The following is a 12,861-nucleotide window of genomic DNA, read 5'->3' as shown; positions in this document are numbered from 1 at the left end:
TAAGATATAAAAATCAACATTTGTAGATTACTGCTTGTTGCGTTTCTTTTGCGTGTCAGTAATATAAGTAATAAATAACAAGTTTATAAACTTCAATGGGAATTGAAGTGGGTCGTTACGTGATCAAATCTTCTGAGACGGCCTTCGGCCTTCACAGGATTTGATCACGTGACCGACCCACTTCAATTCCCATTGAAGTTTATAAACTTGTTATTTATTTCTTAATAAAAACTGATAGAACTTAGTAGTCCCGTATAAGGGTGATATGGGTTTCCTCTTCGTCTGTCCGTCCGTCTGTTTAGCTGTCCGTTCATCTGGCTAGCTGCCCGTCTCTAGAGCTGTTTGTGGGTATTGATGAGTTATAAATACGGATCAAGTTTAGATTTTGTTCCGCTTTAAACAACTTGCTATTACCTTTTGACCTGATTCCCTACCAAGTTATGTATATATTTTTCTTATTTTCGTCATTTTAAATAAATGACATGTTTTATCTCAACAATTGTGTTCATTGATTCTATATGATCATAACTCAGTAAATAAAAAAAAAACAGAGCTGAGGTGAGAATGTGCAGCATGAGGAAACATAAACGTTTTGGGGAATTACGGCCTCTATAATTTTCAATGGCTTTCCGCACTTCTTTCCTACACGCTTGCAGATATTGAGCTGGTTTTGGTATGCAAGTCTACGAGTTCTTTGATTTGTTATAATAAATCAAGTTGTATTATGTTCCATTTCATTGAGATATTTATGATTTACGACATTTTCAAAATTTAACGGAAACCAGATTACACCTGCTGGTAGAGGACTGATATTGCTCATGCAAAACTCTCACAATGTTTTTCCCGGGTTTTGACCCTAGCTACACATACAAACACACATAATTGAATAAAACTACTTCAATTCTTTACTCTTTTAATTATGGTGGCATATTTCTGCCCCTTTTGTGCAAGTTATTTTTCTATCAAATATGTCGACATGCAAGATATATATATATATTGACATGCAACATACTGGTAGCTATGTCGACATGCAACATAAATATGTTGACATGCAAGAAAATTGCAATCAAATAAATATTATAAAAAATCTTCAAAAATCTCAAATATCGCCCACATGTGACATCCAACATGCTAGATGCTACTTATTTATGTTAACGTGCAAGATAAATATGTTGACATGCAACTTATTTATGTTAACATGCAACTTATTTATGTTTGATAGAAAAATAACTTGCACACAAGGGGCTGAAATATGCCACCATATTTAATCTTAATTTTTTTTTCATTTTTTTTTTTTTACAGATATGAAAATAACTGATTTTAGTCCATCTGTACTCGGATGATGAACTTATGCATACAAGAATCCTTCTGTATATTAAAAGCACATTTTAAAAGAACATATGTTTTGGTTGTATTTTGTTGCTGTGTGTATAAATAAGTTCCGTTGCCGGTCACAAGTCGTCATATTTCATGTACATGTAACAACAAATATATTGTTACTTGAAAAGAAATCGTATATACCAATTATTTTGATCAAATTAAAAAAAAATTAGAAGCGTTATTATCAGGAATTGAAAAAATTAATTCTTTTGATACTTTTTCAAAAGCTCGCCTAAAAACAGGACATTTGATAAAAAGCATCAGCTTTGCAAATTTGAAAAGTTTGAATATCATTGCATTAAAAGAAACCAATACTCTCCCATGTATTCATGACATTAACTAAATCTACTCAGCTTCCATTCGCAACGTCCTGGGACTTCCGAAAGACCGAGAAAACGCGATTGGCTCAGTCTCAGGAATTTTAACTTCCTGAATGTTCATTGGATACTGAGTAGTGGTTGTTTTACTACAGTTCGTTGAATGTTGTTGGTTCCACGACTGACGTTGAGTATTGTATTCGATGTGAAAAGAGTTAATTGTTAATTCTAAACAAATAATTATACACTGTATCTTAATTTTTTTAAGTTGGATGTTTATAATTTTAAGAATTGGAATATTAACTGCTTTTTTCGGAAATTGCTCTGTAATGTTTAGTTATGTTCTAGGGTGTTTAAGTTTACTATTTTCTTTTAATTCATAGATATGTTCTTAGAATTTCTTAAATTTTATTATAAATTGTGGTGTATTTAGCGTGTGGATTGATTTTCCAGCTATTTCGTATAGATTTAATAAAGTTATTCGATTTTCTAAATGTGACATTATCAATTAGATAACACCATTTAGCGATGCACTTTTTTAACAGAAGCTTCTTTCCACCAAAATCTCTAAAAATAAAATGTATAAATTCTGTATTCCTCTAATTTGTCAACCTTGTATAAACTCAGAAAAAAATCAAATATTAGCTATAAGTAGTATGTACAATATGATCTTTATTTTTTAGACGTTCATTTAAGATAAAAATGTTTCAAGATATATATTTAGCAAATTCCATGAAATACAAAGTAAAAAGTCAAAACACGCTAAAAACAATACACAGGCACATCACTCATGAAATGAAGCAGAAAATAGGTCCTATAAAATGTCAAAGTGGATTATAAAATCTGAGTCTTTTATTTTCTATAGGAGAATTATGCAAATTTAATTTCGTTGATCTGAATCGAACCGTCGATGTGTAACTCGTCGTACTTTTCTATTGGGTACAGTCTGGCGGCGAAGGTAATGTTAGGGTTAGGTTGCTGATTGATAAATACCTGAAAGAAAAGAAATAAAAACCAACATCAATACTGTGTGTATAAGTCACAGTTACTGTAGACCTCGTTCACTATAAGTTGATTTTAGCCCAAGAAAGTACAGCTTCCATTATTTTGATGCCAAAGCTATACAACTATAGAACTTAAATTGGCCTTCTTATAGCAGAATTATAAAGAATTTCTAATTCAGATTTATCATATGAGTTTTAATTTAAGGTTTTCCTGATACTGATATCATTTATTTATTGCACTTCCCCATAATAGTTCATTTTAACATGAACATATTGTAAAATTTTATGAATTTGGTTGTAGATCAATATCCTAATTAAAAGAATGCTACATGGTTGTCATTAAACGCGATGATACATGTCTGTCATTAACATGAAGCTATTGTCTGTGTAAAATATCATTTAAATGATAAAAATGGCATTGATACATGAATATAATTACAGAGTGAGTTCTTACATTAGCATAATATATATAGTCATTTGCATTACCAAGTATTGGTTTGGCTCCACGTGTATACAGAGCTCGAAATGTTGTCCGGGTTGGAACATACTTCCGTCGTGCCTCTCTTCAGGTCCCCATCCATTTTGGTTATGGTTCAGGACCACACAGCCTTGACTGGGACGAGGGTTAAAGTGGAGGCCGTATTCATCCCCACATTTAAGGTTCACTGAAAATCTGCAACCATGATTTAAAGTTTCATTTATCATTTTATATAGTTATTTCATATTTGATTCTATAATATTATTTCAATGTAAAACTTAGATTCCCTGTTGTGACCCCGCCCTACCCTCGGGGGTCATGATTTGAACAATTTAGAATCTACACTACCCCAGAATGCTTCCAAATAAGTTCCAGCTTTCTGGCCCAGTGGTTCTTGAGAAGATTTTTTAATGACTCCATTCCATTTTGTCTTTTCATGATTATCTCCCATTTTAAAAGGACTTGGTCCTTTATTTTTACAATTTAACACACACACACCCTTGCCCAAGGATGCTTTGTACCAAGTTTAGTTAAAATTGACCCAGTGATTCTTGAGAAAAAGTTGAAAATGTGAAAAGTCTACCGACTGCGGACAACGGTGATCAGGAAAGCTCACTTGAGCTTTCAGCTCATGTGGGCTAAAAATGTAGGTTATAAATAATTTTAAAATGGTTATGAAATTTGAATACTATAACATACCTGTCATCTGCGGTGACCATGCCTTTGATGATGATTGATCTCCCTGGAACAACCCCGCCAGGAACACGACCCCTGAATGGCATGGGCTGCAATGTACATCACACAAATATAGTTTAATACATTCGAGCCTTATTTGAAAGTTTTCTGTATTTGTCCTTATCAGGAAAAAGATGAAACTGGAGAATTACTTTTAAAAATGCATGTATAATCAACGATTAAATTATACTGAGACCTTGATAAAAATTCTGAGGGGAGAGCAACAAGAGGGGGACATTTATTGTAGGAAGCGATGTCGGAAGAAAATGTCATGTTAGTTTGATTCAATGCATTGATGGTTGATTTAGAAAAAAGATTTCAATCGGTTTTTAACGTGTTTATATAACTTAAACCAGCCCGTCTGTCTGTTTGTCTTCATTCTTATTCCAATATTATGATCAATTTGAGTCTCTATATATCGTGATTTGTTAATACACGCTGTACCAACTTCTATTTCTTTCTTCATCAGATTTTAAGATAAATATTACCCAAAAAAATAATAATATGTATAATGTATTCAAATGAAGAGTTTGATTCATTACTTGAGGTGAAATGTAGGTCTATTGAGATATTCAATTTGCAAATGTTTTAATTCCCGGGAAGGCATTTTAAAAAGTAGAACATAAAAAAAAGAGCAAATATATGCAGTCTTTTACATTTGGACAACAAATAAGGCTAAAAAGAAAGTAAGTGATTTTTACACGGTACAGAACACTGTGTAATATTTCTGTTATAGTATATATAGTGCCAATAATAGTTTTCAATAGATGTACCAGCACCAAAGACAAACTTCACACTCAATCTGTCATGTGAAGCAATAACGAAAAGTAATAATTTTGTATGCAATGTTATATTCAATGAATTCACCATAACACCGGGCACTTATGATGAACCAGAACAAAATTTCACTTTTTGCCACAGGCACTTGTTCTGGAAATAAAATTTTAACCCACTGGTTACTATTATACTATAGGTTAAAAAGAAGATGGGGGAACAAGGAGGGCAGAATGCCTATAGCGTCAGATATTAAGAAATCATATTCAATATGTGAATTGAGTATTTAAATTAACGTCTCATTATTTAAATTTATGAAATTATGAGAGAAAAAAACCTTTTCTGAGAGAAAAAATATTTCGTATTTTTTTAAATAAAAATATTAGATGGTATTCGTGGGATTCGAACCTCCTGGCAATAAAAATCCGAATTTCCGTACTGCATTGAGACTAACCCGCTAACCACTATGCTACATGGCTCATGATGATTGTGGACATTTAAATCATTTTTGTGATATGACCCTTGACTTAATGGACTTGAAGTAATTCTCAAAAAGATGCGAATGTTTTGCCATAAAAGTGTACTTTTAATGTATAGTGGGTCTACGCTCCATGCATGTGTTTGTAAATCAAAAAATGTATATCTTATTGCAAACTTTTAGGATTATCTTTCAAAAAAAGTGGAGTGAAGACCCACTCATATTAAAAAAATTGTTGAAGTATGAGAAAATGATCGTTTTTGTTTTTTTTAGTGTGTGTATGCTTTTTCATAGGCAAATATTTTCAGTCTCTGTGGGGGTTTTGTAAATTGTAGAGATTTTACATTAAGTAAACTTTAATATTAGATGAAATATCAAATAAAATTTGAATATAATTGAGATTTAATTTTTCACTTCTTACATGTATCTGTCGCACTAAATAGGCATTAGTCCGCCTCATCTTCTTTAATCCGAAACAAGTGCCTGTGCTTTTTACATACAAATATGATGCTCACTTACCGGGTTATAGATGGGTCCCATGTGCCCCATGTTTCCCATCGGAGGAGGAGCGTAGCCGCCTGGGGGAGGGCCTACTGGCCCCGTTCCTGGTGGGGGCCCATATCCACCGGGATGACCTCCATAACCACCCGGAGGGGGGCCGTATCCACCAGACGAGGGGCCTCCATATCCACCAGGAGGGGGACCATATCCACCGGGAGGGGGACCGTATCCACCGGGGTAACCTGGAGCGCCACCTGGCGGCGGGGGATAAGCACCACCAGAGGGAGGCGGGTAACCTCCGTATCCACCCTGAGGCGGAGGGTAATGACCCCCCTTCTCTGGGGGAGCGTGGCTTCCGGTGGGCTGAAAAATATATGAAAATAAATCAATAAAACAGCTCATAGGCGGTTTGGTATTCTAATTGAAAACTACAAACTGCAGGCAAAAAAAATTTGCAAGTTTTATAAACTTTATAATTGTTAGAAGCCAAAATAAGTAAATATTCTAAATAAGGGGGGGGGGGTTGCATATGTACAGTTTTCATAATTGGTCGCATTGTCTCTGCGTATATCAAATATTAATCTTAAATCTTCACTACGTTTGGACATTCATGTTTGGAAATGTATCCATCATTACATGCCAAGGACACATGAACAAAATTTAACCCACAGAAGAGTTGATTTAACTGATACGAAACTGACAAGTACTTACATACATTGGAGTGTGTCACAGAAGAGGAACCGGGCGACACTTATAAACAGTCTGTTACGAACAACATAATCCGCATTGAAAATTGTTAACAACTAGTCAAGCTTGCTATTTAAATGTGTATTTCTAAATACTCATTCTATTATTGAGAAATAACGCCATGTCTGTGACTTTAAAAATCAATATCTTCTTCGGGTGTTGTGCCCAGATCTGGTTAATTTAAGACACCAGTCTATAAACCCTGCTAAGGGGAAAATGGTGCAGAAGGAGATTCGTAATTATTTTAATTTTTATTAATTATCTGTTCAGAGTTGTCGTCCCTTACAATTTTGACGTACGGTGTCATTGTCTAGAATATGCCATATAGGGTTTCTATAAATACGTGTATTCATCTAAAAAGTATATACTACAGTATTACATAGATTTATATGTAATATAGTAAATAAAGTTTTTTTTTTACATTGATTTCCGATTGATATCATGTTCTCCAATAAATTTTCTATAATAAGTGGAATTATTACTATACATTTGTATTCCCAAATTTTACATCACAATATTCATATACACAAGCATTTACATTCACTGAATTTTTTTCTCCCTCATTCTTTATACACGAAAACCACTTAATAAAGTATAAAAAAAAATATCAATAATGCAATGCATGTATTTTGCATATTTACAATGCAAACCTTTTTTATATGAATATTTATACAAAATAAAAAAAAAAAAATAGAAATATGCTAATTTGACCATGGGATTAACGAGTGCAACCATCGCAGAAAACCGCATAATTAGCATACACCGGCCATCTACGTTTATTGCAATGATGGTAAACCTGCATTAACAAAGAATTAAAAATCATTTTATTAATCTTGTGCAATGTACTGCTATTAATTTGACTTCTCATCTGATATATAATTCCTTTTTGGTTTGGTTGAATTGCTTGCTTGTTTTGATAAGAATTTGAATTGCACACCGGAGTCAAACACAAATTAAACATGTACCAGTACATGTATCGTCAATTCCCCATTTTCAAAAGGTGAGTTATTTCCCCTGAAGGGAACTCTTTTACTGTGTTTAATACGCATGTGCTATAAATAAAGTCACTTCCGCGGACGTTCTTGATGTAAACATGTTCATGGTGTATGCCTCTGTCATATGGAAAAATGTTATTGTGTTTGTGAATAAAAAGAAATCTTAACTGATTCGTATTTTTTTTAAATTGCCCACTCATAGTCTCTTTCTGGATTTGTATTAATCTGTGTAGTACTATAATAAGGTGCTGTGTGACCCCCCCCCCCCTTACAAAAAAAAAAAAAAAGAAAGAAAGAAATTACTGATAAAATGCTAATACATATTCGAATAGGCCTATTTTAAAAAAAAAAAAAAAAAAAAAAAAAAAAGCTAATTTTCGGTAGTGGATGTTCTGCAGACGGATCATCATTATTTACAAAATGTGCGGAACAAATTTTTAGTTATAAAGTTTTTATGAATAGTAATCTAGCCTGCTGCAGCCATATTTTCATTGTATCTCTAGGAATTTTTTGAAGACTGATGACATGTCCATCTACAGTTTTACCTCTGAAATTGCTGCATATACAGCAGTAGTTCGTCTTCCGCGACCGATACCAAGAAACTGCGTTTTTGCTCGATTGTAGGTCATAACATATAACTTTTACTTACAAGAACACATTTGGTGACAATTAAAGGCTTAATTATTTCATTTGAATTAACCGTGTTTCTAGAATTTTTTATTTGTAAAATAATTGATTCACTATATAGTATTAAAACTTTGAATGGAATTCTAAATGAATAATTTAATTTCATGTGCTCATGTAACGAAGAAAGACTAATTAAAATAGCATCGTCCTGAATTCGTGTTACATATGTCGTATAAAGTCTGAGCTGCATTTAATCAAGGTTTTAGTGTAGGATCTAAGCATATGTACATGTATATTCCCGAGTAAAATACACATTTTGTTTTAGATCAGAGAATTGAGAGCAGAAACACGAAATTGATACAATAATTTCCTAGCGTATTTCTCGTTAATTAACCGAAAACAATCTTTTCTCAAGTGTTATTTATTTTTTTTAAATCCTTTCAGTGTAAGTACATGTATTTATTTTTATAAGTTATTCTTTTTTTCGCAACGCGTGTAAAAAACAATCAGAGAGAGAGAGAGAGAGAGAGAGAGAGAGAGAGACTCCGTGTAACTGACATACATGTACATCTGTGAAAAAATATATGTACCGTAATTTTATTGAATTCACAGTTAAAAATTCTAATAATTTTTATAATTTTCACAACTATGGTTCATATTCAACTGTTCAACCCATTTACATATTCTCTGTACCTGTACGCACGGAAGGGGGGGGGGTCAAGGGGTTTAGCCCCACCCCCACTTTTTTCCCAATATTACTTTTTCTATTGAAAATGTTCATTGATAGACAGGTTGCCACCCCCCCCCCAGTTTATATCGATACTACGGTAAAGTTATAGAAGGGAAATGTAAAGTATTGAACGCCAAGGAACTGGTACTGAAATAAGTAGCTTTTTCAACTTTGGGCAAGGTTTTTCTTTGCTTGCCAACATTTCCAGGTAAGAAAAAAATATTTCTTTGGCTACCCCCCCCCCCCGACTTTTAAAGACAATGCTACGTGCCTGGCTAAATCGTATAGCTTTCTACAAAGGGGGGGGGCTAACAGACCCTTTATAAAATAATTTATTATCTAAAAAAAATGCACACCGTTTCCTTCTTTTAAAATTTTTAAATGCAGCGTGTAAGTTGATCACTATTTTGTTGGATTATCGTAACATGTAGTCCGCGGAAGTTATGCTAGTGTTGAAGAGTTCCGATTTTGAGGGGAGATAACTCACTTTTGAATTATACAGTAAAGCCAGTGTAGGTTTTTTTTACTTTTATTTTATTTTCATCATTTGAATTTCATTAACAAAACAATCATAACGAATCATAATCAAACATTAAAAAGTAAAACTAATGCGACGTCGATCTTACACATTAAGTGCATAGTAAGTAAAAGTACTAACATAAACGCAGAATTGTTGTATAATCTGTACATCTTCAATTATTCAAAATAATGCATTGCATTTTTGTTATATACAATTTTACCATATTTACACCAGCATGTATAGAAATATGTACAAATAAATTTATTAACAATTAGCCAAGTTTCTATGTATATTGGCAAAAATTTTATGTACAAATTGTTACTTTTAACATGTCGAATTACAAGTATTGATACTTAAACATAGGTACATTTTTGTCCATTCTTCCAGTAGGTGTGAAGTTCCGAACGCCCAATAATAAGGTTTCCAAGAGTGCACGAATAAACATTGTTTGGATGATGAACCACTTGCTTCTTGATCTTTGGCACATTTCGGATGGTGTTCGATTTAGCATTATAATTATTGAAATACTTATTCAAGCACGCTGTTCGTGACTGTGGTTCCTTTACAGGCGTAGGTATGGGACTACTCGTCAACAAGTCGGCACGTTTCTGAATTCTCTCGAGTCTATCTTTCAATGCTTTATCCTTCTGTCGCATCTTCTCCGTTTTACGGTTTAGCACTTCCAAACGTCGTTGCCAATGCTGTACTTGAGTACTTTGTCTTGGAATCCATAAATGCGGAAGTGACATCACGCGATGCAAATTGTTTGAATCAAATTCGGAATTTCCCGGAAGCTGTGGAGCAGAAATGGCACGTTGAAGAACTTTTGCCGAGGCACCAGTCCATAACATATCCTCATCCACTTCTTCTGTGACGTCAATCGCTTCTTTTGGTGTACTGTGTCTCATTTTTCCTTTTTCTGCAAAGACGTCACATTTCTTCCTCGGTTGAATTTCCATTTCTTTAGGTGTACTGTGACAAAAATCGCCTTCTTTTAGGATTGCCTGACATCTAGTCATTAATTTATTTCCGGATTCTTTTGGGGTCCCGTGTAAGATTCGAGCTGTCTTCAATACTGCACGATGATTGGACTTTTTGATTTCTATCAATGTTTCTAAATTTTTACTTTTCTCACTTCCAATATTTGTTAAATCGTTGTTAAATTTAGGCGTACTGTGAATGGTTTCCTCTTTTCTGCGCTGTAAAAATTCATGTGTACATTTCACATTCTTCACGCAGATATTTTCCTTAGACTTGCTTTGTGAAAATAATCCATTTTGCACAACACTACCATGTTTTCCATGAAATCGGCTTGCAGCTTCTTTCGGCGTACTGTGTCGAAAAGTGTTCATATCTTGAAAAACTAAACATTCTTGGCCACAAGACATTTCCAGCATTAATTCGGCATCGCCAGATATAAAACACTCATTTACATTCAAATTTAAATCCATTAGCACAAATATACAACAACAAAAAAATACAAGGACATTAATAGTCACCAACGTATGTCTTTATCCACGCACCCCCAAAGCTTAGACTGTTAAATTTAAATAATTATTTGCAGTATTTATACAATTTCACACCTTGTCAATCACTATTACTGACAGTGTTAGAACTATATGCATAGTGACACTGAACATTTAACACACTGAAACTCGCTGGCGTCAAAATATCAGTGTGTTCATTGTATTCCAATTTAATTAATTAATTAATTAATTAATATTGCTTGATAATGACAATTCAGTGAAGACAGATATCAAGAAACTGTCAAAGTCACAAATGCTTAAACAACTGACCAAATCCTGTTTATTTTTTTATCTTCATGTATCTGTAGATTAATTTCCTACACAACAACTTTTGCTTGCATAAATTTTTTTAATTGTTTGCACATAATGTCAATGTGTAAATTTTCATCATGCATAGTTACATAAAATTTCATTTGAAAGAAACATGCATGTATCAACAACAACAAAAATGAAATAAAACCTATTTTTTGCATTCAAATGTATGGATTAAAATATATTTTATTCATATAAACATAAATACCTGATTCGATCTACATACATGTAGGTATTTTGTGTATTTGCAATGACTAGTGATAATGCTTTTAAAAATGCATTCACATATGTTATTTCTTACAGGTACTAACTCTTTTTCAAACAGATTCTACACTAGTGTCCATAAATTCTTTAACAATGCATAAAATTAAACTTATGTAATGTTTCAAAATAACTTCATGTTCAGAAAAAATATAGGTCCTTTTACATGTATATGTATATAAATTGAAAATCTGTAACGAGAAACTAATTTATAACAAAAAGTTTCAATGAAACATTTTAAAAAATAAATGATTTGCTGTGCAAATGCTACAAATTGTAAAAAAAATAACAAAAACAATATGCCTCCCCTTTGAAGGGAAGAAAATGAAACATGAAAATGTCCAACGAAATCCCACCAGTCCAAATACATGATGATAATGGCGAAAAACACTTTGCTTATTCTGATATTGATAAGATTGAAGCAATAAATTCTTATTTTTCTTCCATTTCGACAATTGACGATTCAAATGAAACATTGCCAAATATGTACAGTTTGTGTAGGAACACATTCAGTAATATTGTCATTGAGGAAAAAGAAGTAGTCGATATCATATCAATTCTTCATGTAAACAAAGCCATAGGTCCTGACTGCATTAGTCACAAAATGTTAAAATCCACTGTTTATACTGTTGCTAAACCACTTACACTGCTGTTTAATAGGTCCCTATCAGAAAAAAAGTTTCCGTTCTTTTGGAAAACTGCTCATGTTATTCCTTTGTTTAAAAAAGATGATCCCTCCTTAGTTTCTAATTATAGACTTGTGTCGTTACTATCTTGTGTTAGTAAAATTATGGAGAGAATTATTTTTAAACATATTTACAATTATTTCCATTGTAATAATTTGTTTTATCGATATCAGGCAGGTTTTTTACCAGGTCATTCAACTGTTTATCAATTACTAGAAACGTATCATAGTATTGTTCAAAATATTGATGAAGGTAAATCATGTTGTATGGTCTTCTGCGATCTTTCTAAAGCTTTTGACAGAGTTTGGCATAAAGGACTTCTTTTTAAATTACAAACCTACGGTATATCAGGTGATCTTCTGCAGTGGTTTTCTAGTTATTTGTGTAAAAGGTCACAAAAAGTTATGTATAAAGATCTGTTATCATCAAAACTAGATATTTTTGCAGGTGTACCCCAAGGTTCAGTTTTAGGACCCCTTTTATTTCTGATATATGTAAATGATGTTGCTGTAAATATGTTATCATTGTGTAGACTTTTTGCTGATGACAATTCACTTCAACATTCTTCATACAACATACTTGATATTGAATATAATTTAAATCATGATTTACATGTACTGGAACTTTGGTCAAATCAGTGGCTTCTAAAATTCAACCCTTCCAAAACGAAAGTAATTTTTTTCAATAAGAAAAATATTTCTGTTATGCCTAAATTATTTTTTAAAGGTGACAGACTGGAGTGTGTCCCTGTTCATCGTCATTTAGGTCTATTGTTATCACAAAACCTTAG

The 12,861-nt window shown here is 32.9% G+C and overlaps 2 protein-coding genes across 2 annotated transcripts; both read right to left on the bottom strand.

Moving 5' to 3' along the window:
- Positions 1-2,349: 2,349 nt before the first annotated feature.
- Positions 2,350-6,543, bottom strand: LOC134265295 (galectin-5-like). Its single transcript, XM_062747530.1, has 5 exons — positions 6,379-6,543; positions 5,686-6,030; positions 3,879-3,964; positions 3,188-3,374; positions 2,350-2,690 (listed from the first exon to the last, which is right to left on the bottom strand). The coding sequence occupies exons 1-5, from the start codon at positions 6,382-6,384 to the stop codon at positions 2,568-2,570; spliced, it is 747 nt and encodes a 248-aa protein (XP_062603514.1). The 5' UTR covers positions 6,385-6,543; the 3' UTR covers positions 2,350-2,567.
- A 2,839-nt stretch (positions 6,544-9,382) lies between these two features.
- Positions 9,383-11,510, bottom strand: LOC134265294 (uncharacterized). Its single transcript, XM_062747529.1, has one exon. It carries the CDS (start codon positions 10,735-10,737, stop codon positions 9,640-9,642), a length of 1,098 nt encoding a protein of 365 aa, XP_062603513.1. The 5' UTR covers positions 10,738-11,510; the 3' UTR covers positions 9,383-9,639.
- Positions 11,511-12,861: the final 1,351 nt, after the last annotated feature.

Source organism: Saccostrea cucullata, unplaced genomic scaffold, assembly GCF_032062105.1.
Source record: "Saccostrea cucullata isolate Sc308-1 unplaced genomic scaffold, CSIRO_AGI_Scuc_v1 ctg10151, whole genome shotgun sequence".
Classification (NCBI taxonomy): domain Eukaryota; kingdom Metazoa; phylum Mollusca; class Bivalvia; order Ostreida; family Ostreidae; genus Saccostrea; species Saccostrea cuccullata.
The sequence above is the reverse complement of the archived record's forward strand: the minus strand, read 5'-3'. Positions and strand labels throughout refer to the sequence as shown.

Coding starts and splice junctions, on each gene's coding strand:
- LOC134265295 (XM_062747530.1), bottom strand. Junction 3,965..5,685: donor TGGGACCCATCTATAACCCG/GTAAGTGAGCAT, acceptor TGTACATTGCAG/CCCATGCCATTCAGGGGTCG. Junction 3,375..3,878: donor ATGGTCACCGCAGATGACAG/GTATGTTATAGT, acceptor TCATGGTTGCAG/ATTTTCAGTGAACCTTAAAT.
- LOC134265294 (XM_062747529.1), bottom strand. CDS start 10,737: ATGGATTTAAATTTGAATGTAAATGAGTGTTTTATATCTGGCGATGCC.